Source organism: Furipterus horrens, unplaced genomic scaffold, assembly GCF_987537825.1.
Source record: "Furipterus horrens unplaced genomic scaffold, mFurHor1.1.pri manual_scaffold_11, whole genome shotgun sequence".
Classification (NCBI taxonomy): domain Eukaryota; kingdom Metazoa; phylum Chordata; class Mammalia; order Chiroptera; family Furipteridae; genus Furipterus; species Furipterus horrens.
In genome coordinates, this window is record NW_028327181.1 from 55,859,967 (window position 1) to 55,883,394 (window position 23,428).

The 23,428-nt window shown below is 46.3% G+C and overlaps 1 protein-coding gene across 1 annotated transcript in view; it reads right to left on the minus strand.

Annotated features, from left to right (window-relative positions):
- LOC149997774 (NACHT, LRR and PYD domains-containing protein 1-like) overlaps positions 1-23,428 on the minus strand; it is a 37,449-nt gene that overhangs the window by 7,784 nt on the left and 6,237 nt on the right. The window contains exons 4-10 of the mRNA XM_090257501.1: positions 21,472-21,642; positions 20,851-21,021; positions 18,564-18,650; positions 15,698-15,771; positions 14,931-15,090; positions 13,375-13,598; positions 139-398 (exon numbers count right to left, since the gene is read on the minus strand). Coding sequence (XP_090113627.1) covers positions 139-398; positions 13,375-13,598; positions 14,931-15,090; positions 15,698-15,771; positions 18,564-18,650; positions 20,851-21,021; positions 21,472-21,642 — 1,147 coding nt within the window. The remainder of the gene's footprint in view (positions 1-138; positions 399-13,374; positions 13,599-14,930; positions 15,091-15,697; positions 15,772-18,563; positions 18,651-20,850; positions 21,022-21,471; positions 21,643-23,428) is intronic.

Genomic DNA, 23,428 nt, shown 5'->3' on the forward strand with positions numbered 1-23,428 from the left:
GATTATCCATCTACAACAAGTTTCCTGTTTTTAAGAGGTTGATCTTTATGCCCCATTGACCCATCAGAGGGGCTGTCTGGGTGCGTGTCATGTCTCTGTCACTCCACCCGGACCCAGCCTTTCTGGCTTTGGGACCACCTTGCGAATGGAGCAGTCGTTGGGAATCAGGTAGAGGTGGAAGGTGACTTCCTCGTGGTTGAGGTGATGGTAGAGCAACACATTGGAGGTGATGGGAATGGGCAGGACAGCCTGGATGATTCTCAGGAGAATTCCCATGGGGGAGAAGCTGGGGTTCTCCAGGAATATGTAGTGCCGCTCCACCCTGGATGGCTTCTCCAGAACTATTCCCTCCTCTTTGATGTGGGCCACTTGGAAGCAGGCTTTGTCCACATGCTCCCCTGAAAAGAATGGATTTGAGAAACAAGGATTTAGTGCCCTCACTGAGCAGTTTGGCGGGGGCTGTGTGGCCTCAGGTGAGGCTCATTGACCTCCATGGAGTATCCAGCTCGGAGAGCCGGCATGACGGGGCCTGGGTTGTATTTGAGCTGCTGGCAACAGGGTCTCTGCAGTGGGAGAACCGCAGGAAGCCCCTCATGCTAAACTTACACACAGGTTCTGGCCCTGGATCTGGGTGACATGTTGACCCACAGTCCCCTGGGCTGGTGTGGATCGTGTAACAACGAGGTCCACTGAGTGATGCTTGCAGCCCTGGCTTCTGCAGGTGGAGCCCAAAAAGGAGGAAGGGACAGTGGGTAACGGGGTGACCAAGGGTAGTGTACATTTGTGGAGTGTTTGTCACCCACCATTCAGATTCTTCTTTTTGGGAAGAACCTCCTCCGCCATCATTGCATGGGTCTTGGCAGGACCCAGGCTTGGTTCCCCACTCGGGAAGCTGTTGCTCCCACGAAGTGATGACACAGGTGTGTGCCCAAGATTTGGCTAAGTGGATGCTCCTAAGCAGGACCTTGAGCTGAGGTGGTGACACACAGGTGAAAGGACTGAGATTCTTTTGGCAGCAGCCAGGGATTCAGCAGAGGTCTCTCCATTTTTCTTGTGACAAGTGTGGCTTCCCAGCCTTCTTTGGTTACTGCCTTTTTTTTCCTTTAAGACTTGCTGCCTAATCATTTGTTCTGTCTATGAGCTGCTCAATTTCTCCCCAGACATTCCTTTTCCGCATAAATCAGCCAGTTTTGTTTTCTTTGATTGCAGCCATCACCTGTGACCAGTGCACCAGCTGCGAACATTGATGCCACAAGGGAGAGCTTGAGGGATGAAGGCTGTCGTGGGAGGGACACTGGCCTGGATGTCAGGGTCCTGGCTCCAGCCCTGCGTTGCCTGGCAACTGCTGCAATGCAGGAGGTTCTGGGCAACAGAGGGACACCCAGGAAGGCTGACAGGCCCTCAGTCCGCGTGGGCACCCGTGAGAACATTGCTGACTGATGGTCATTTTAGGAAGGGTCATGGAGACTGCTACTTTAGTTTTCTCAAACCTTGGTTCTCAAACAACTCCATATAGAGCAATTAGGTTCGTATACAAATTGTTCACAGAAAAAGTATCTCAGATACTGAACAAAACTTTGGTTCTCAATCCAATAACCCTTCCTGGTTGATATCTGTATGATCAGTCATAGGTCTCTTAGGCATAATCCAGCTTTCAACAAATCATTTCTCAAACAATCTTCTGGAACAAAGTTTGAGAACCAAGTTTCCACTGTATTAATTGTTTCTATTTTTCCTGAAAAAAGGATATCACAGTGGTGTACACCACCTGACAAAATGTTGAAGCATTTACCTCTGATCTCACCAAGTAGTACGACTAGTATTACCATCTTTGCCTGTTTCATTACTCTTTCTCTGAAGCCACATTTTCTCATGTTTCCATTAGAGGGGTACAGCTCTGTCTCCTGTCTTTCCCACGCTGGTTTGAATGGTCACATGCACCCGCAGACCTTTCTAAGGACCGCAGCACAGGGTCCCGGCCAGAGACGCAGCATCCCCGGTTCGCCGCTCCCTTCCTGATACAGTGTTGAGGTTGCTTCCCCCTGTTTGCCATAATCAACTGTCCTGTGATGCAAATGGTTCTGCAGAGAACTTTTCTCTTTCTCTTAGGTTGGTTCCTTGGAGTTGTTACGTCCCAAGGGAGGAGGAGAATATGTGAGAAGATGTGAACATTTCCATGAGTTGTCATGTTTTGCCAAACTGCTTCTCTAAGAGGTGGTGCACTTGGCACTGCCTTGGTGAGAGTAAGTGGATGATGTCACCTTGCTCTCCACAGGATGGGAATGTCCTCACATGTCAGGTGGGGAGACTGAACTTGTGGAGTGATGTGCTGTCCCAAGGTCATGAGCCAGCCAGAGCCCTAGGGTGAGAGCGCTGCTCTCTGACCATAGTCTGCGGCATTTACGGACACTCCCTGCCACGCTGATTTTGGCTGAATTCCGGAAGGTGCTGTGCACGCACATCCGACTTGCCTACTTGCTAGCGACCAACTGTCCAGCTTGCCTAGGACTGAGAGGGTTAAGAACTCACCAATGATGGTAAAAAGTCAGCTAGTGTCTAGTTTCTAACTGAGGTCACTATTAGCACTGAGGTCATCATTTCCTAGGACAACAAGCAGCTTCAGCCCAGACAGCAGGCACCAGGGAAACCTGCCGGGGACTTGGTTTCCTGGCTGGGCCTGACCCAGGGAGCTACAAGGAGACTGTGCATTTTGCTTCTTGCTTTTTGTACAGTAACCCAAGGGAAATGTCCTGTCTCATTACAGGTTGAGGTTCAGAAGGTGGCCTAGAGAAAGCTGGTGGTCATGGGCTTGGGCAGACCTGGGGTGGGTGTGGGTGCAGCTCTTTTTCTGCTGGTCATGTACTTGGGTTAGAATCTCAATTCTGGCCAAGAATCTTCACTTCTCCTAGTTCGAATCTTTATATGTATAGTGGGGGAAACTATAGTTCTAGTTCACTGAGACATTAGGATAATCAAGATGATATGCACATACAGCTCCACAATGTGGTGAAACGGGTCGCCCTGTACTGACGAATCTCTAAGGCTCTGCCCCTTATAATGTAGTACAGGTGACAGCTCTCCCTGGGATGCGAATCAAACAAACACAGGAGACTTCAGGCCAAGATAGAGGCCTAGACTGACACGCTCCGTCTCCCTCCACAACTAAGAAGGAATACAAGTAACGCAAAACCAGAAATAACCAGAAGTTCCAGAAAATAAATGGAAGTCCAACATATGAAGTTATAAAGATGTGGTACTCGTCCGGACAGGTAGGAGGGGCGAAGCCAGGGTGGGGAGTTCAAACTGTGCTGTCTGTGGCAGTAGCAGCAATGGAGGCAGGACAGTGGTAAGCACAGATGCCCGTATTTAGGGGGAGTCAAGAAGCGCCTGGGGAGCACCCCCAGCTGCAGATCAGACCCATCAGCTTGCGATTCCAAAGCCAGGGAAGGCAGACCTCTATTGCCTTGGACTGTGATGCCCAGAGTGGGTGGGGACAGAGGAGGAGGCTCCTGGTCTCTCAGCGGAGAGTGAGCGGCAGGAATCCATCTTGGACCCCCACCCCTGCAGAAAATGCCACAGCGTGGTGAGACAGGTTGCCCGGTTGTGAGGAGTGCACAAGGCTCTGCCCCCTATAGCATAGGAGATGTGACAGCCCTGCCCAGGAAGGAAAGGTAAACACAAAATGGTCAGGATGGCACAGATCATGATAGAGATCCCAATGACGCAGCTGACCAGACAGCAAATATCTAATCTAACAAAGCAGCAGATAGGAAATCTTCTGAGGCTCAGTTCAGAGCTTTGGTTATTAAAATGCTTACAGACCTAACAGCAGATCTTAAACAAGACGGGAAAGAAATGAAGGCTAGTCCAGCTGAAATGAATGAAAACACATATGAAACTAGTGGTGAGGGCAAGAAAACCAGCAGTCAAATCAACAAATCAGAACATAGGGAAGGAACAAACAGTCACCAGTGCAGAAAGAGGAGACGAGAAGTGAGGAAAGTGAGGAGAGGCTCAGAAACTTATCGGACAGCTATAAGCGGGTCAACATCCAAATCACAGGGCTGCCAGAAGGTGTAGAAGAACTAGAAATGGAAAAATTATGTGAAAAAATAATGAAGGAGAACTTCCCTAACTTGGGGAAGGAAATAGACTTGCAGGTCCAGGAAGCACAGAGAGTTCCAAAAGAACTGGACCCAGGGAGAACCACACCAAGACACATTATAATCAGAATGTCAAAAATTAAGGATAAAGAGAGAATCTTAAAAGCAACAAGAGAGAGGAAGAGAATTATGTACAAAGGGGTCCCAATAAGACTATCAGCTGATTTCTCAAAAGAAACTCTGCAGGCAAGAAGGGACTGGCAAGAAATATTCAAAGTAATGAAAAGCAAAAACGTACAACCATGATTACTCTAGCCAGTGAACCTGTCATTCAGAATAGAAGGGCAGAGAAAGTGCTTCCAGGACAAAGTAAAACTGAAGGAGTTCATCAGATCCCAACCACTGTTATATGAAATGTTAAAGGGACTTGTTTAGGAGAAGGAGGATCAAAACTATGAACATTAAAATGAAAACTGTATCACAACAACCAACAACAGAAGCTAGGGAATTGAAACAAAGGCAGACTAAGTAGACAATGAGAGTGGGAAAAGAATCATAGGTATGGGGAACATATAGCAGGGAGGTCAGTGGGGAGGGGGAAGGGGAGAAAGGGAGGGAGATGGTACAGAAATTAAGAAGCATAGTAGGAGGGAGTGGAGTAGACAGGAAGATGTTGACAAAAACTATATGCACATCCAATGTGCAGGGACTAAGTGGGGGGACCACAGGAGGGGGGTCACTTGGTGGAGGGGAACAAAGGGAAAAGAAATTGGAACAACTGTAATAGCATGAACAATAAAGCATATAAAAATGATATGAATATATATGGACCGCCCTTGCATGATATCAGACACAGAATGCTCAGTAACTGTCCACAGTCATTAAGTTTATTTCCAGGTATTTTATTCTTTTGGTTGAAATTGCAAAAGGAATTGTTCTTTTTTTTCATTTTTTCCCTGAAGTTTCCTTGTTAGTATAAAGAAAAACAGTGGATTTTTGTGCATTGATTGGGTATCCTGCAACTTTACTGTAGTTGTTTACTTCTTCTACTAGTGTTTGGTGGAGTTTTTAGGGTTTTCTATGTGCAGAATCATGTCATCTGCAAAAAGTGACACTTTTTCTTCTTCCTTCCTACTCTGGATGCGTTTCATTTTCTTCTCTTGCTTTATTGATCTGGCTAAGACTTCCAGAACTATGTTGAATAAGAGTGGTCAGAGTGGACATTCTTGTCTTGTTCCTGATTTTGGAGGAAAAGCTTTCAGTTTTTTGCCATTGAGTATCATTGGCTGAGGATCTGTCATATATGGCCTTAATCATGTTAAGGTCCTTTCCTTCTGTTCCTATTTCATTGTGTGTTTTAATCGTAACTGGATGTTGTATCTTATCAAATGCTATTTCTGCATCTATTGATAAGATCATATGACTTTTATGCTTTCCTTTTTTTTAATGTGGTGTATCACATTGATTAATTTGCCTATGTTGAACTATTCTTGTGCCCCTGGAATAAACCCCACTTGATCATGATATATTATTTTAAAATTTATTGTTGTATTTGATTTGCTAGTGTTTTGTCTAGAATCTTTGCATCTGTATTCACCAGAGATATTGGTCTGTAGTGGTTTTGTGTGTGTGTGTGTGTGTGTGTGTGATCCTTGCCAGGTTTTGGTATGCTGGCCTCATAAAATGTGTTAGGAAGTGTGCCTCTTCAGTTTTTTGGAAAAGTTTGAGGGGATAGGTTTTAAGTCTTCTTTGAATGTTTAGTGCATCTGTTGGGTTCAGAACTTTTATTTTTTTGGGGGTGTTTGATGATTGTTTTAATTTCCTCACTGCTTATCAGTCTACTTAGATTTTCCAGTTTTTCATGACTTAATCTAGGAAGGTTATATATTTTTAGGAACTTATCCATTTGTTCTAGGTTATTGAATTTGGTGGCATATAGTTTTTCATATATTCTTGTATGATCCTTTGTATCTTGGTGATGTCTGTGGAAAGTCCTCTTTCATTTCTGATTTTTCCCCCCTTATGCCTTAGTGAGTCTAGCCAGGGGTTTATTAATTTTATTAATCTTTTCAAAACAACATCTTTGTTTCAGTAATTTTTGTACTCTTTTTTGTTTTCTATTTAATTCATTCTTATCTAATTTTTATTATTTCCTTTTTTTTCTCCTGACTTTGGGTGTCTTTTATTCTTCTTTTTCTAGATCTTTAAGATGTAATATTAAGTTGTTTCCTTGGAATGTCTGTTGTTTCTTGAGATAGGTCTGTAATAATATAAACATCCCTCTTATCACTGTTTTCACTGCATCCCAGAGGTTTGATATGTCGTATCATCATTCTCATTTATCTCTGTATATTTGATCTCATTTTTTATTTCTTCTCTGACCCCATCATTTTTTAGTATGTTGTTTAAATTCCACATATTTGTGGGTTTCTTTACTTTCTTTTTGCAGTTGATCTCTAATTTCAAGCATTGTGGTCAGTAAATATGGTTGGTGTAATTTCATTCTTCTTGAATTTGTTGAGGCTAAATTTGTGACCCAACATATGGTCTATCCTTGTGAATGTTCCATGTGCACTGGAGATGAACGTGCAATCTGACGTTCTGGAATGAAAGACTCTATATGTCAATTATGTCCATTTGATCTAATGTATGATTTAGGGCTGATAATATTTTTAAAGTGTATTTTATTGATTATGCTGTCACAGTTGTCCCAATTTTGTTTGCCTTTGCTCCCCTCCACTCAGTACCCCCCTTACCTCCAGCAATCCCATTTCCCACTTAGTTCATGTCCATGGGTTGTGCATATAAGTTCTTTGACTTCACCCTTTCCTATATTATTCTTTCCCCCTGTCTATTCTGCACCTACCAGTTATGCTTCTGAATCCCTGCAGCATTTCCTCATTTTCCCCCCTTCCTCCTCCCAGCTGATAACCTTCAAATGATCCCCATATCTATAATTCTGTTCCTGTTCTGGTTGTTTGCTTAGTTTGTTTTTGTTTTATTTTATTTATTTTTTTAGGTTCTCTTGTTAATAGTTGTGAGTTTGTTGTCATTTTAGTGTTAATAGCTTTGATCTTTTTCTTAAATAAGTCCCTTTAACATTTCATATAATAAGGGTTTGGTGATGATGAATTTCTTTAGCTTTACCTTGTCTGGGAAGCACTTTTATCTGCCCTTCCATCCAAAATGATAGCTTTGATGAATACAGTAATCTTGGTTTTAGGTCCTTCTTTTTCATCTTTTTGAATACTTTTTGTCATTCCCCTCTTAAATGAAAAGTTTCTTCTGAGAAATCAGCTAACAGTCTTATAGGAACCTCTTTGTGGGTAATCTTTTCTTTTCTCTTGCTGCTTGAAAGATTCTCTCTTTTTCCTGAACCTTTGTTATTTTAATTATGATGTGTCTTGGTGTGGTCCTCTTTGGGTCTAGCTTGTTTGGGACTCTCTATGCTTTCTGGATTTGTATGTCTATTTTCTTCGCCAAATTAGGGACATTTTCTTTCGTTATTTTTTTTTACATAAGTTGTCACTTTCTTGCTCTTCCTTTTCTTCTTCAGGCACCCCTATGATTCAGATGTTGGCACATTTAAAATTGTCCCAGAGGTTCCTAAGCCTCTCATTTTTTAAAATTCTTGTTTCTTCATTCTGTACTGGTTGACTGTTTATTTCTTCCTTATGTTCCAAGTCATTGATTTGAACCCTGGTTTCCCTCCTATCTCCACTGGTTTTGTGTGGATTTTCCTTCTTTTCACTTAGCTTAGCCTTCACTTCTTCCCTTCTGCATTTGCCATACTCAAGCATATCTGTCAAGTCTATGAGAATCTTTATCACCAGTGTTTTGAACTCTGCATGTGTTAGCTTGGCTCCCTCCTCATCTGTTCAGTTGGCTATCTCCTCATTGCCTAGTTCTCCCACTGGAACCTTGATCTGTTCCCTCTTTTGGACCATACTTGTTTGTGTCCTCAACTTGACAGGCTCCTGTATTTGTCTGTGTGTCTCAGGTAAAGCTGTTGCACCTGTTAGGTTGTAGGGTATGGAGCCTTGGGATTTCATCAGTACAGGATATCTGGTTCACCACATTGTGGAGCTGTATGTGGGAGAGGGGTCTGAGTGGGAACAATGCTGCTTGTTCAGCACTTGCCCTTTTCCAGGCACTTCTCCCACTTCCTGTATGGATTGGCACCCCTCTAGTTGTTGCCCTGGTTGTGGTTCCCAAAGTGGGTGGGTCTGCGGACGCTCTTGAACTGGGGGGGCCTTTAAACAAATGGACTCTGCTGAGAGACCAGCAGTTTCTTCTGCTGCTCCAACTCCCACTCACTTTCACAGTCAGAAGCAATGAGGCTTTATTTTCCCCAGCACTGCAACTGTGAGCTGTGTGGTCTGGTCTGGGGCTGGGACCCCTACCCAGGTGTCCCTCACAACTTTTATAATGTGCCACTGTGATTTCTGCTGGCCAGCCACATCTACTGTCACTGGCGCAGCCGCCGCCTCTACACCATGTCCTGTCCACCCCAACTCTGCCCCTCCTACCTGTCTGGATGAATATTTCTTCCTTATATCTTTGTTTGTTGGACTTCCATGCAGCTCGATTTTCTGGAACTTCTGGTTGTCTTCAGTTTTGAGGTAGTTGTAGTCCTTCTTAGTTGAGGAGGGAGATGCAATGTGTCTACCTATGCCTCCACCTTGGTCAGTAAGGCTGATAATTCTTTATTGATTTTCTGTTTGGATGATCTATCTGGAGCTGTCAATGGAGTATTAAGGTCTCCAACAATGATGGTGTTTTGGTCTGTTTCTCCCTTTAGTTCTGTGAGTAATTGCTTTATACATTTTGGTGCTCCCTGATTGGGTACATATATATTAAGAAGTGTTATGTCTTCTTGATGTAGTGTTTCCTTTACCATTATGAAATGTCCATCTTTGTCTCTTGTTACCTTTGTTATCTCAAAATCTGTTTTTTCAGACATAGTATGGATACAGCTGCTTTTCTGTGGATGTTTTTTGCTTGGAGAATAATTTTCCATCCTTTCACTTTCAATCTACCTTTGTCTTTGCAGCTTAGATGTGTCTTTGAAGGTGGCATAGAGTTGGGTTTTGTTTTTTGATCCAGTCTTCTAGTCTGTGCCTCTTCACTGATGAATTCAGTTTATTTACATTTGTGGTAATAATTGGTTATGAGGATTTCCTATAGCCATTTTATCGTTTGTTTTCTGGTAGCTCTTTGCTTCCATAGCTTCTTTTCCATTGTGTTTCTGTCAATTTTGTTTGGTGGTATTCCATGTTCCTTTCCTCTGTTTCCTCTTTTTTAAAGGTATGTTTCTCATTTTGGGTTTTTTTTTTTTGTCTGTGTGTTTTACCATTGGGATTAAAAAAAACCCTTGCATATGTACAGTAGTTTTTTTGTTATTTTGAGTGCATCTGACCTTCATCCTTCTTTCCCAGTTCAAACCTTTGTGCCCTCCCCTTTTATGTTTTTGTTGTGACAAATTATTCATGTTTATGTTGTAAGTTTTTTTGGTAATCCTACTCATGGTGTTGTGATCTTTTACTCTTTGTTTCAGGTAGAATAACCCCTTTGAGTATTTCCTGCAGTGGAGGTTTTCTGCTGATAAATTTCCTCAGCTACTGTATGTCTGAAAAGGTCTTTCTTTCTCCTTCATATTGAAAGGATAACTTTGCTGGATATATTATTCTTGGCTGGTAATTTCTCTCTTTTAGTGTTTTGAATATTTGGTTCCACTCTTTTCTGGCTTGTAGAGTTTCTGTTGAGATGTCTGATGATAACATGTGGGCTTTCCTTTGTAGGTCGCTTTCATATTTTCCTGGCTTTTGGAGAATGTTTTCTTTTTCATTAATTTCTGACAGTTTTAACACAATGTGCTATAGAGAGGGCCTCTTTGGATTAAGGTAACTAGGTACTCTGTTTGCTTCTTGGATTCGAGGATCTAGTTATTTTCATAGGTTTGGAAAGTTCTCATCCATTATTTGTTTGAATAACCTCTCTGTTCCCTTCTCCCCCTTTTCTCCTTTTGGTATACCTATAATTATTTTTTAAAAAGATTTTATTTATTTATTTATTTTAGAGAGAGGGGAAGGGAGGGAGAAAGAGAGGGAGAGAAACATTAATGTGTGGCTGTCCCTTCCATACCCCCAACTGGGGACCTGGTCCACAATCCAGACATAAATCCTGACTGGGATTCAAACCAGTTACCCTTTGGTTTGTAGGCCAGAATTCAATCCACTGAGCCACACCAACCAGGGCTGGTATACCTATAATTCTTATATTTCTTTGTCTGATTGAGTCAGACAGTTCTCATAGAACTCTTTCATTTTTCTATGTTCAGGTCTCTCTCTTCTTTTCTCTACATCATTTATAGATTCTTATCTTCAAATCACCAATTCTTTCCTCCATCTGATTGGCTCTCTTTCATATGCTCAGTATTTCATTCCTTTTCTCTTTTACTGAATGCTTCATCTCCAGAAATTCTGTTCTGGTTCTTTCATAAATTTCCAATCTCTTTGGTAAAGTACTCATTTTGTTCAACACTTTTTTTTCCTGAGTGCATTGAATTGCCTGTTGTATTTTCTCGCATCTTGTCAAGTAGTTTCAGAACTGCAATCTTGAATTCTCTGTCATTTATATCACATATATCCATGTGTTCCAGTTTGCTTTCTGGAGATTTTTCATTTCTTTCTGAGATGACTTTCTCCTTTGGTTATTCATGGTATTTGCTGGGCTCCTTCTAAGTCTAGGCATCCATGTATTGACAATTCACTAGATTTCTATGAAGAGGTCTTTCTACTATTTTCCAGTGGGTGGTGGTGAATCACAGACTTTTTTTGGCTCTGTGAAATCCTAAATCTGACCTCTGTGTGTGCTGTTAGCATGGGCATGTATAACCATGATATTTGGGAGCAGGATTTGTTTTGCCCACTTGATAATGCGACCTCTGACCTCTGCTGGGTGCCCCACCACCACTGCGCCCCAACTGGGGATCAGTCACAGAGGGAAATAAGGATTTTGACGTAATAGTCTTTGGGTCTACAGAGAGCGTGCTCCGAAACCTGACACTAAGGGCATTTGGAGGCGAAATCTGTGTAAGAGGTGTCCGGGCTCTGTGGCTCCGTTTCTTTGTTTGAAACAGTGAGTCTGGGACAGCTGAAAGGTGCAGCAGAATCACTGCGTCACATTCTTGTCCAGGATTCTTGGCTGCTTCAGCTGGCTCAGCTGCAGTTTGCATTGCTCACTCCTGCCGGAGGGCCCACCAAGGCCCTGCTCCTCCCAGATGAAGGAAGCACCGGCTGCAGCCATCTTCCTCCCCTCTCAGAGCCAAGCCCACTGCAAGCTTTGGGCTGCAGGGCTGCGTCTGTGGCCATCTCAGCTCTCCTCCTTCTTGCCTCCCCTGCTGGTTCCCGTTTGTCCACCTGTAGGTACTTCAGTGCAAGACTCCCTCAGGTGTGCTTGTACGCTGAGCAGGAAACCTTTGTTGAGTTATAGCTGATCAAGTTGTTGGAATTTCAGGAGGAGAGAACAGGGAGGTCTCTCATGCCATCATTCCTCTGATGTCAATTCCCTTCTTCTTAAAAAATAATTTTTCTGTGGTTGTAATTCTTAATTGACAGTTATTTTCATTCATGTCTTCTGCTTTTCATTGTTTCTGTTGAAAAATCAGGTGACATCCTAATTGTAATACCTTGCTCAATAATCTTTCTGGCTGCCATTAAAACCCGCCCTTTGACTTCTGTATTTTGTAGATTCACTATAATTGATTTAGTGCTGATTTCTTTCTTTCCCTCCTTCTTAGAATTGAAGGGCAGATAAAGAGCTTCCCAGACAAGAAAAAACTAAGAAAGTTCATCATCACCAAACCATTATTATATGAAATATTAAAAGGACTTATTTAAGATAAAGAAGATCAAAACTATGAACACTAAACTGGCAATAAATACAGACCTATCAACAACTGAATCTCAAAAACAAACTAAGGAAACAAGAAGAACAGAGACAGAACCCTGGACAGAGAGGGTATTTTGATGGTTGCCAAATGGGATGCAGGTGAGGGAATGGTTGAAGAGGTGAGAGGATTAAGAAGTGCAAATAGGTAGTTTACAGAACAGCCATGGGGATGTAAAGTACAGACTATGAAAAGGAATAGCCAAAGAACTAATACACATGACCCACGGACATGAACAATGGGGCGGGGATGGCCTGAGGGAGTGGGGTGTGCTGGATGGAAGGTGGCAAAGGGGGAAAAATTGGGACAGCTGTAGTAGCATAATCAATAAAATATAATTAAAAGAAAAAAGTAATAACATAATTCAGTAATTCTAGTAATTTATTGACAATCCTCTCTTTGAATATTACCCTTCTCCATTTTCTCTATAATATCCTCTGGAACTCTGATTAAAAGTATGTTAGGTCCTCTCATAGTAACTTCCACGTCAGTTTATTTTTTATTATTTATGCTTTATTATATTTGATCCCCTTTTACCTTGTTTTCAAACTTGATTCATTATTTTTCACGGTTTATTGTTTCTTGCTCATACTTGAAAGACTATTTCTAACGTCTTTATAGGACTGATATCTCGTACCTGAGATTTCTGTTGGTTCTCACTTATGATGCCTTGTTAATGGTTTCTGAGGTTGTGACTGAGAGCTTATATGTTTTGTAACTTCATCTGTGAAGAGTCGTTGGAGGTGGGAGAGGCTGGGACAACCATGTAACCACTTATGACTACGTCTCCTACTGGGATGCCCCTCTTTTCTGGTTGAGCTCTCCCGTGGAGTCTGGTGACACTGTTTCTCATCCCTGACTGTGGCAGTACCAATGGTTTCCCATTTGTTGTTAGCTTCCAGGTACCCCAACCTTCCTCATTTGTTCATTTAGTCTTACTTTGCAAATAGTCTTGGCTTTGAAAAGCCTCATCAAAAATCTCAACTGAGTATATCCTCCCGATTCCCTGAGTGATACAATCTATTTGAAGAGAAGTTAATAAATGCTAGTTATTATTGTTATTGAGGAGACTACTTTTGATTGGGGGAACCTTTCAAATAATTCAGGCAAAAATAATTACGATGCTTGGGAACAAAAACGTTTCAAAAGGGATATGCCCAGAGCACTGTGGAATAAGAGAGAAAGCTGTCTCCACTTCTGTACCCGCTCTCAGTCTGTCGAAGGAAGCCACAGCTCCTCCCTCAGGACACTGCCAACTGAAGCCACTTCTGGCCCATTTTTGCCACCATCACTTTCCCTCCACACCTCCCACCTGCTTACCTTGGAGGTCTACAAAGTGAGGGAGGCACACAGCTGCCACGGCTCCTGGTTTGGCCTTGATATCAAACAGAGGCCCTGCAACCATCCAGCTGTGCTGTGGGACGATCTGGTTCAGGAACTCTTTCCAGGAACAAAATTCAATCTCAATGGTCACTGGCCTTCTCACCACAAACTGGAGACCCGTGTTGGGCCACTGGTAGTAGCCAGCCACGGGGAAGTGAACTCTGGGGACAACAGGGAGAAGTAGGCACTGATTTAACCTCTCTGCACAAACTCACTGAGTGCCTGCTCAATGCCTGGCCCCGTGCAGGGCGTTGCGTGCCTAGCAGAGTGGCTGCAAGCCCTGGTATCACAGTCAGGGAACTGGGTTTGAGTCCTGGCCCCTCTGCTGTCTACCGTGGATCCCTGAGCAAGTCATTGAACCTCCCTGATCTGTTTTCTTATTTGTAAGTAAAAGTAATAACAGCACCATCTCATAGAGTTGTGAGTAGTAAGGACCTATTGTATGCTGATAGCTGATACGTGCCTGCATGTGGTTAGCTGTTTCTGTAATGATAATAAAATAGGAAAGGGTTATCATTTTTAAAGGGCCCATGTTTCATACTTAAAGCAATCTATATGGTAATATTAATGATAACCACTTGGGCTTAAAGAAACACTATACAGAGTTCTCACGAACACTTTCCCGGGGTTCCCCGTTGGTAAAGAGTGGGTTCCTGGGACATCAGCCTCTATCTGTGTATGTGTGAGTTGGGAGCAATCTTATCTCCCAATTGAGATCATGTCTGTGACAGTGATGGGCACTGTGTCATGTTAGAGATGGGGACTAGGATTACAGACATTTATTACTTATAACCAGGAGCCTTTGGAAGGCAGGACTGTTGTATTCACCTCATGGCTCCTTAATGCTGGTATGTGCTTTGCACAGAGTGGATATTTATAAAACAGGAACATATGGATGCAATGAGATTTAAATGAGATTTGTCAGACATAATGAACCGAATACAGCGAGTGGACTTTGTTTGGATCCTGATTAGCACAAACCACCGGCAAGGACACATTTTAGACAATGGGGTATATTTCAGTACAGACTGGGTATCAGGTGATAGGAAAATAACTTGTAAATGTTGTTTGATGTGATATGGCATCGTGGTTATGGAAGAAAAGGCCTTTATTTGTATTTTTCAAAGGTGCATCACAAAATATTTAAGATTAAATCACCTGATATCTTAGATTTAAAATACTATAGCAACAAAAGAGAGTGAAAGTGAATTGTTGAAACAAATTTGGTGAAACAATTGTTTGAGCTAAGTAATTGGTAAGTGTAAATTCTTTGAAATCTATTTTTGTGTTTCTTTGCAACTTTTTATAATAAAACCTCTTTTCCATAATAAAAGCCCCAAGCCAGTATCTCAGCCCTGTTTCTGCCTAGAGACTTGGTAATGGGATGGGACCCAATGGGCCAGGGGTGGGCTGCTGAGTGTCTATTGGGATCCAGCGTGGGGAAGGCAGGGACTGAGGCTGACTTTCCTGGTACAGCAAGTCCCCTCACTCACCGGTACAGACTCTTGTCTTTGTCAACCATCTCTGTAGCCACATGCCCTGTGGGGCCCCAGAAGTCAGCTTTAGCCCCTGCAGGCTTCACTGGTAGGTCACACAGAGGTTCAGAAGGCAGATAGAAGGTTACCATCTCTTCTCCATCAGAGGAGCTCTCCTCTAGAACAGCAGAGCAGTGGTCAGTCTTACATTCTCCTGTCTGGTCCCCAGACCCCCTAGGCTTGACCATGGAGGGCGCTTCCCAAGGTGGCTGTCCCTGGACTTAGCAGCGAGTGTGTCTGGAGCCTCTGTCCCTGCTCCTGGGGCTGCCTGCGTGCTGTCTGAGGGGTCCCAACGCAGCTGCCCGTGACCACGCCCCTGCCACCTCCCCTTCCCACTGGTCCAGAGGCACTGCTCTTCCCAGCCTCCACCAGGAAGGTCACTTATGAGAGAAACATGGCTCAAAAAATGGATGGGTAGGAATGGAAGGGTCTCCCAGGCCTCAGATGCCCAGCGTGGGCCTCGGGAGACAGGGCCCTGGGTCAGAGTCTGAGACGTGCCACCAATGTGCTGGGGAGGAGGGGCCTCAGCCCTGAGGCCCTGGTGGAGGAAAGCAGAGATCCTGCAAGGTTCCAGGTGCGGGAGATCTCGCATGGGGCCGGGCTCTCTGGGGTGGGCGTTTGGCCGTGTTCCACACCAGAGGTTGGGGGATGGAGGAGATGACCTTCCCCATCCCCCCACCCCTGTCCCAATTGATGATGCTCCCAGCCCGACCCCTTCAAAGTACCTGATTCTGGTTCCTGCCATTTGAGTGGCGACGTGTCATCAACCATCTGTCCTCCACCGGGGGGACTCGTCTTCCTAGACAGAGTGGTTTATTGTCCCTGAGGTGCTGGAGGAAGCTGGTTTTGTCTACACGAGAACCCCACTTAAATTCAACTCATCTGAATGTCAGCTCATGGTCTTCATCTGAGACTCTCCCGTAGACCCTGTCTCCGTGAACGGCCCCGTCAACGCAGGCATCTGTGCCGAACTCGGGTGTGGTTCTGACTCCTCGCTCCCTGAGAGAGCTGACTTGTCATCTCCACGCTGTCTCTGGAATAGTCTCCCTCCTAGTCCTTCCTCTCTTCCTCCACACCCTCCATCCCAGGCCCGGGCGTTGGCATCTCTGGCTTGAACCGCTTCATCCTCTCGCTAATGGCCCCCTGCTTCTTCTCTTGTCCATCTCTGGCCGGTTTCTACAGGGCAGCTGAGCTTCAGTGTGAACCCAGCTCAGCACTTCGGTGCTGGAGCCCTGAAATCTCTTACTTTTTGGGGTAGAATCAGAAGTTGTTAACATGGTCCAAAGACCTATATGCGCCCCTGTTCCCTCCATCCCAACCCTGGGCCATACCCCTGTGCCACTCTGCCTGCTCACTCACGTCTGGTACTGTGCCTCTCCAAGGCCCATACCTGGAGGGTTTTTTGATTTTTGTTTTCAATATTTTACTTATTTACTTTTAGAGAGAAAGGAAGGGAGGGAGAAAGAGGGAGAAAAACATCAATGTGTGAACAATACATTGATCGATTGTCTCTCACGTGCCTCCAGCTGGGGACCTGGCCAGCAACCCTGGCATATGCCCTGATGGGGAATCAAACCATCAACCTTTAGGTTTGCAGGCTGGCATTCAATGCACTGAGCCACAGCAGCTGGGGCTGGAGGTCTTTTTAAAACACAGATCCTGGGCTCACCCCAGAGATTCTGATTCATTAGGTCTGAATGGGGCCTGAGATTTGTTATTTTATTTTATTTTTTACTTTGAAAGTATGTTCATTAAAGCTGGGGACAGTAAAACAAGGAAGGGCTTAGCATAGAAGAAGGAACAGGAGAGAGCAGAGGCCAGACTGCTTTGGTCCACTGGGAAGTCAGAGAAGCGGTGACCTTGGAGACAAGCTTAAGGGGTTAACGGTGGATGAGCTGCTGCTGCCCATTACTCCCCAGTGACAAGACTCCTGGGGTCCTTTAGAGTTTGAGACATGGATGTGAGAGAGCAAAGAAAGGCGTGGGTGTGATCTTCGGAGAGAGGGAACACGGAGATTTTAGCGAGCCCTCAGGTGTTGCTGATGCTGACTCTGCAGGATCACTTTGAGTCGCACTGCTCCTGGTCCCTGGCCTCCTTCTATTCCTCTAAGGAGCTGAGGCCAGAGCCTCTGCCTCGGCCTGGACTCCACTCCTTCTCGGCGCAGCTAAACCCTCCCACATTTCAGAACTCAGCTTAGGTCCTTAGACAGAGTCCAGTAGGCCCATCAGTACCTTCACCCGGACCCCAGGCACAGTGATTCCAGCGGGGGGTAGCCTGGGCCCAGGTCCCTGCTGAGTGAAGCCTGGGAGCTGGGCCCTTGTTCCTGGCCCCGCGTTTAACACTGCGGGGCTGAGGGGAGTGCTGGTTGCCCAATGAACGGCTCCTCCCCCCGAGCCTAGGAGCCCCTGCCCTCCGTGCCAGGTGAGGCGGAGCCCTGGGCACGAGGGGACAGGTGCACTTTGCAGTCCCAGGCCGATGTGCACCCAAATGCAAGGACATGGCGGCTGCAGCAGATTCCCAGGGGGACGACGGACTCTCCTGTTCCCGCGGCCTGTCCCTCCTGCGGGGCTGTGTGCGTGTGGTGAGCATACGGATGGCAAAGGGCAGGGCGGTCTTTTCCCCAAAGCTCTCCCCGCTGGCCTTTGTCTGCCCCTCGTGGTCATTGCTTTTCACGTTCCAGACCTCACCTGCTCACTTGTTCACTGTTTTCATTTGTTCATCTCCTTACTCATCTAATGAAGGGTTTAAGCAGAGGAGGGACGTGGTTTTGTTTGCACTAAAAAACCAAAGAACTTTCAGCTTTTGGCTTGGAGGAGGCAAAGGTCCAAATTTCTTTGGTCAGCCTGAATCCAGGGTCATCCGACACCAGCAGCCACCATGCCGCCGAAGTTTGACTCCAGTGAAGATTAAAGTCGTACACTTGAGGTGCCCTAGTGGGGAAGTCAGCACCCCATCCGCCCTGGCCCCCAAGATCGGCCCCCTGGACTTGTCTCCAAAAAAGGTTGGTGATGACATTGCCCACGCAACCAGTGACTGGGAGGGTCTGAGGATTGCTGTTAAACTGACCATTCAGAACAGACAGATATACTGAGGTAGTGCCTTCGGCTGCTGCCCTGATCATCGAGCCCTCAAAGAACCACCATGAGACAGAAAGAAGCAAAAACATTAAGCACAGTGGAAATACACTTTTGATGAGATCGTCAACATTGCCCGACAGATGCAGCACCCATCTTTAGCTAGAGGACTCTCTGGAACCGTTAAGGAGATCCTGGGGACCGCCCAGCCTGTAGGCTGTGATGTTGATGGCCGCCACCCTCCTGACATAGATGCCATCAACAGTGGAATGCCCAGCTAGTTAAGAACTACAAAGGAAAATATTTCAATTAAAGATCATTTGACAACCAAAAAAACCAAAAAACCAAAAAAACAACAAAAACAAAAACAAAGAAACACCCTCACTCTGGCTGGTTCTGTCTGCCTCTGCCTCCAGCCTCACCCCACCCCACTGCTCCCCATGTCTCTGGACCAGACTCAAGGCGTGAGCCCTGGGCCTGGGTCAGCTCGAGGGACTTCTGTGTCTCCCTGCCTTACCCACTGTCCACAGGCAGCTGAGGCTTCTCCAGTTGCAGGGCCCTCAGCATCTCTGTCACCTCCTCACTCAGCTGGGTCTGGTCCAGGCTGCAAGCAAAGGGAAGCCTGGTCATCCTGGGGCCCCCACATGATCTCAAGGGCCTCAGGGCCCAGGACCAGAGCATCTTCCACGTCCCTCAGGTATGTGTCGTAGGTTGGGTTCCCCGAAATCAGGTTCTGAGATGGAAAATAGCATTAGGTGGTTTACTAGGGAGTGTTTCTGGGTCAATCCCAGGACAAAGGAAGGGAGGGAGCAGGGCTGGGCAGAGGGACAAGATGGGCTCTGATGCCGTCTCAAGGGACACAGCTGACTGTTTGGGACTCTCACGTGGGGATGACCCTCCTGAGCTCTTCCATACTCAGAGGAGGGTCTGGATCTTTACATCCCAACATTGGTCAGTCATTGGACGCAGATCACGCCAGGAAGAGGAGGTGACCTTGTGTGAGATGGCCCTAGTTGCAGAGGCCATCTCTATAGCCAGCTGCAGGCAACACTCCCAGGGGCTGGGGTTTACGTCTTCATTCCTGAAAAGGAACTGGGAAGCACTGCGCAGCACCCACCAGGGGAGAGCCTGTCCCCATGGCCTCAAATGACCCCACAGGAGTAGGGCCCAGGGTTCTTTTCCTAGAGGCTAGAAGGTTTTCCGGAAAGAGAGACCCTGTTTCCATTCCACAGGCCTTGCGTCCTGGGATGTCTGTTGGGTTTGGGAGAGCTGCTGCCCTCTCTGGGCCTCCATGTCCTCTTTGCAACCAGGGATGCATCTGCTCTGCCTATTGTGAGCCACGGACAAGGCAGGTGGGAAGGGCCTGCATCCCGTAAAGGGCGCACATCGTACTCATTACAGCTGTCGGAGCCGTTCTCCCCTGGGGAGGGCGTGGGGCCACGATGTAGAAGGTTGTCCCTCTCATCCAAGTCCTGGGACTCTAGGAAGGAAGGAGGCAGAAACCTTCACAGGACATCCAAGAGGGAGCTGCTGGGAGGCAACCGAGAGGTGACCGGTAACTGGTGAGCAGGGCGTGAGTGCAGACCCACTGCCAAGGCCCCGCTCTGGGGAGGCCATTCACCGTACAGCAGATGGCGGCAGCCACAAAAGCCCAGTGCAGGGGGGCTGCGTGCGGTGTGAGTGTCAGAGTAGGCTTGGGGCGGGGGTGGGGGTCACCCACATGTAGAGTGTTTAACGCCTGCTGCTTAGGTTTGAGAAAGGGGGGCCTGGTTGAGGAAAGGCTGAGGGCTGGAGCTTTGCTCTCCTCTCTGAGACTCAGCCAAGACTGAGGGGTCAGGACATGTGGGCTTGGACCTCTGCCAGCTCTGAGTGTGTGATGGGGCCCCCGCCAGGATCCGCAGAGAAATGTTCAGCCAGACACAGGCTGAGGACTTGCTTTCAGGCTGGGGAGGGGAGAGGAAGTGGCCGAGAGAGAGCGTGGGAATGCGGGTGGGGGTCCCTGCACTCCAGCCACACAGGTCTCCAGAGCTCTGAGCCTGTTTCTGTCCTGGGGTCTCCCCCACGCTATTCTCTTCGCCTAGACTGCTGCCCTGCCTGGGCCTTTTCAACTGCTCTTTCTGTGTCAGGCCTTGGCCTCATGTCACTCCCCCGAGAAGCCCGCCCTGCCCCTCAGTCTAATTCCACCCCCCCACGTGTTATACTCTCATAACACAGAGCACTTTTCCTTCCCAAGCTCCATGGAGCTTAGAAATACACTCTGTGCTAATACGTGGTTATCGTCCATCTCGTTCCCACTGGAGTGTAAGCTTTAAGAGGGCAGGGCCTGCGTCTGTTGCCACTACTGTCCCCTCAGTGCCTGGCTCAGTGCTTGGCACGTGGGAGGCGTGAATGAATGAATGAATGAATGAGTGAGCGAGGCAGTGAAGGAGGGAGGGGAAGACTGCCCTGGAGTGGAGACGCGGACCTGGGAGTCCCCTAGAACATGTGGCCTCACACGTGGTTATCATCTGATCCTCAGCTCTGTTCCCTGAGCTGTCCTCGTTTGTATGCATTTTATTTCATCACAGTCTCGGAGGTGCATGTGACAGTTCCATTACACAGATGGGGAAACCGGGTCTTAGAGGAAGACCTGCCCACATCCTGTGGCCTAAGTGAGTGGCAGAGCTGGTAGGCAACCCAGGCTGACATTCATTTTTCTGTCCCTTCCCATCGCCTGCCCTTTTTAGGGTCCTACATCCCTTTCCATTCCTTCCCCTCTCCCTCCCAGCCCTTGGCCTGGAAGGGACAGACCCACAGGGCCTTACCGCAGGAGGCTGAGTTGGCAGGTGGGCAGCCTAATCCCTTCACAGAGCAGCTTTACGCCGAGGTCACCCAGGTTGTTCTGCTGCAGGTCCAGCTCTGTCAGGCTGGGGGTGGCACTGAGCATGGAGACCAGGTCTGGGCAGCAGGCGGAGGTGAGGCCACAGCTGACCAGCCTGTGGGAGAGATTTGCACGATTGATGGCAAGGCCCTCCCTCGGGGTAACTAGGGTCTGGTTTCCCTTTCTGGTTACAACCTGTGTCCCTCTGGGGTCCTTGGTGACGTTACAGGAAGATAAAGACATGCCTGGCTTGCGGTAACCTGGGAGATTTTAACTTTCTCCTGCAGCCAAGGAGCCACTCAGGGTGCAGCCAGTCACCGTCTGTGTGACTCTCACCAGCCTTGCCCTCCCCACACCAACTCCGTGTGATTTCCTTACCCGACATCCCACCTGCGCACTGGGTCTCATCGTTAGCTTCATCGGCTCTGCCCCACACCCAGTTAGCTGACATGGGATGCTTGGCGGTTTCCATGTGAGGGCACCTATGTTCCCCACACCCCACCCTGCCTGGCTGGCACCTTCTCTCCACCCCATCCCCAGAGCAGTGCCCGTGAGGAGCAATTACAGCAGGCGCCGCAGCTGGCAGCTGGGCTGGCGAAGCTCCTGGAAGACGTGCTGGGCTCCGGTGTCCTGGATGTTGTTGAAGCTCAGGTCCAGCTCTGTCAGGCTCTGGCTGGCGCTCAGCCCACGGGCCAGATGCGGGCAGTCCCTTGCTGTGAGGTCGCAGTCAGTCAACCTGTGGGAGACACACAGCGATGGCCTTGAGTTTACTCACCTGTTGATGCCACAAACACCCACTGGCACTCCTGGCACTCACTGGCACCTCTGGGTCAGACAGAGGTAAATAAGACCCCCAGACCCCCAGACATGCACAGGTACAGGGATTTGACATAAAAACAAAGAACAGTGGGTCACTTTTCAGACCAGTTTTGATCAAAAGACTTTCATGTTTCCACGTTTTCTGAGTTAAATTTGGGGTCCTTGTCTTTGACTCTGGGACACTGGAGACCCGGGCCCTTGTCACCTCTGTTCTCCTTTATCTGCATCCTCACTGACATCCTTGCTGCTCCGGAGCCACTGCAGGCACAGCCCCCTGCCCGGGCCTTTGCACCTGCTGTTTCTTCTGCCAAGGACAGTCTTCGCACCTGATATCTCATGGTTATTCTATCACCTGCTTCAGGAATTTACTCAAAATCTATCTTGGGGAAATCTTGCCCCCCACAGTTCCTGTTAAAATTACAGTCCCAGCCCCAGCCCCCATTCCTTTCTGCTTTACTTTTTTCTATAGCCCAAATCACAGACAACATATTTTACTTAGTTATTTGCTTTTTGTTTTCCTCTTGTAAGGGGCAAGGAAACTAGTGACTCCCAAACCAGTAAAAAATAATTAGCAGCAAAGGGAAATGTAATTAGAGGCTCTCTGAGCCAGAGTTAACAGTATTAGCATATTTACAAATCAGAAAACGGGCATTCCACAGCTCAGCACAAATGCTTCTGAGAACAAAGGATATCTGAGATCAAAAGTGGGGAGATATCCATCACCAAACTCTGGGAAATGGGAAAATGTAGCCAGACAGCCCAGCAAACAAGATAGAGAAATTTCAAAGAAGAGCTGGAGACAGACCTATAACAGATCACCCTCAGTTAATTATCACCCTCAGTTAATTTAGTTAATCATGTTAGATTGTAACTCTGGAGTATCCAGCATGGAAAAACAGAGAAGGAGAAGGAGGGGGAGTCGGAAAGTGTCTGCTTTTGATATCAGGGCAATGCTGCCATCATAGAATAAGTTGGCAAGTATTCCCTCTTCTATTTTTTTTCTTTTTCTTTTTTTGCAGAATTTGAGAATATTGCTGTTAATCCTTCTTTAAAGGTTTGGCAGAATTAATCAGTGAAGCCATCTGGCCCTGGGCTTTTCTTTGTAGGAAGGTTTTCTTTACTTGTGATAGGTTTATTTTGATTTCCTAAATCTTCTTGTGTCAGTCAGTAGTTTATGTTTTTCTAGAAAATGGTCTATTTCATGTAGGTTATCTAATTTGTTGGCTTAAAATATTTCATAATGCTTCCTTACAGTTCTTCTTAAAATTTTTTATGAGGTCAATTGTGACCTCTGTTTCATTCCTAATATTAGTAATTTGCATCATCTGTTTTTATCCTCGTCAGTCAAAATAAAATTTTGTCAATTTTGTTGATCTTCGCAAAGAACTCACTCTTGGTGTCATTATTTTCTGTAATGTTTTTGTATTTTCTGTGTTATTCATTCCCAGTCTAGTTTATATTCTTTTCTTTCTTCTGCTTGCTTTTCATATTTGCGCTTTTATTATTTCTTTTTGATTCTTAAAGAGGGACATTAAGTTATTGATTTGAGCTTCTTTTTCTTCATTTTCTTCTTCTTTCCTTCTGTCCCTTCTTTCTTTCCTAAGTTAACTTTTTTTAAATGACAGTTTTAGTTTTTCAGCAAAATTCAGACAGAAAATCGGAGAGTTCATGTATATCCCTGCCTCCCCACACACAGCCTCGTC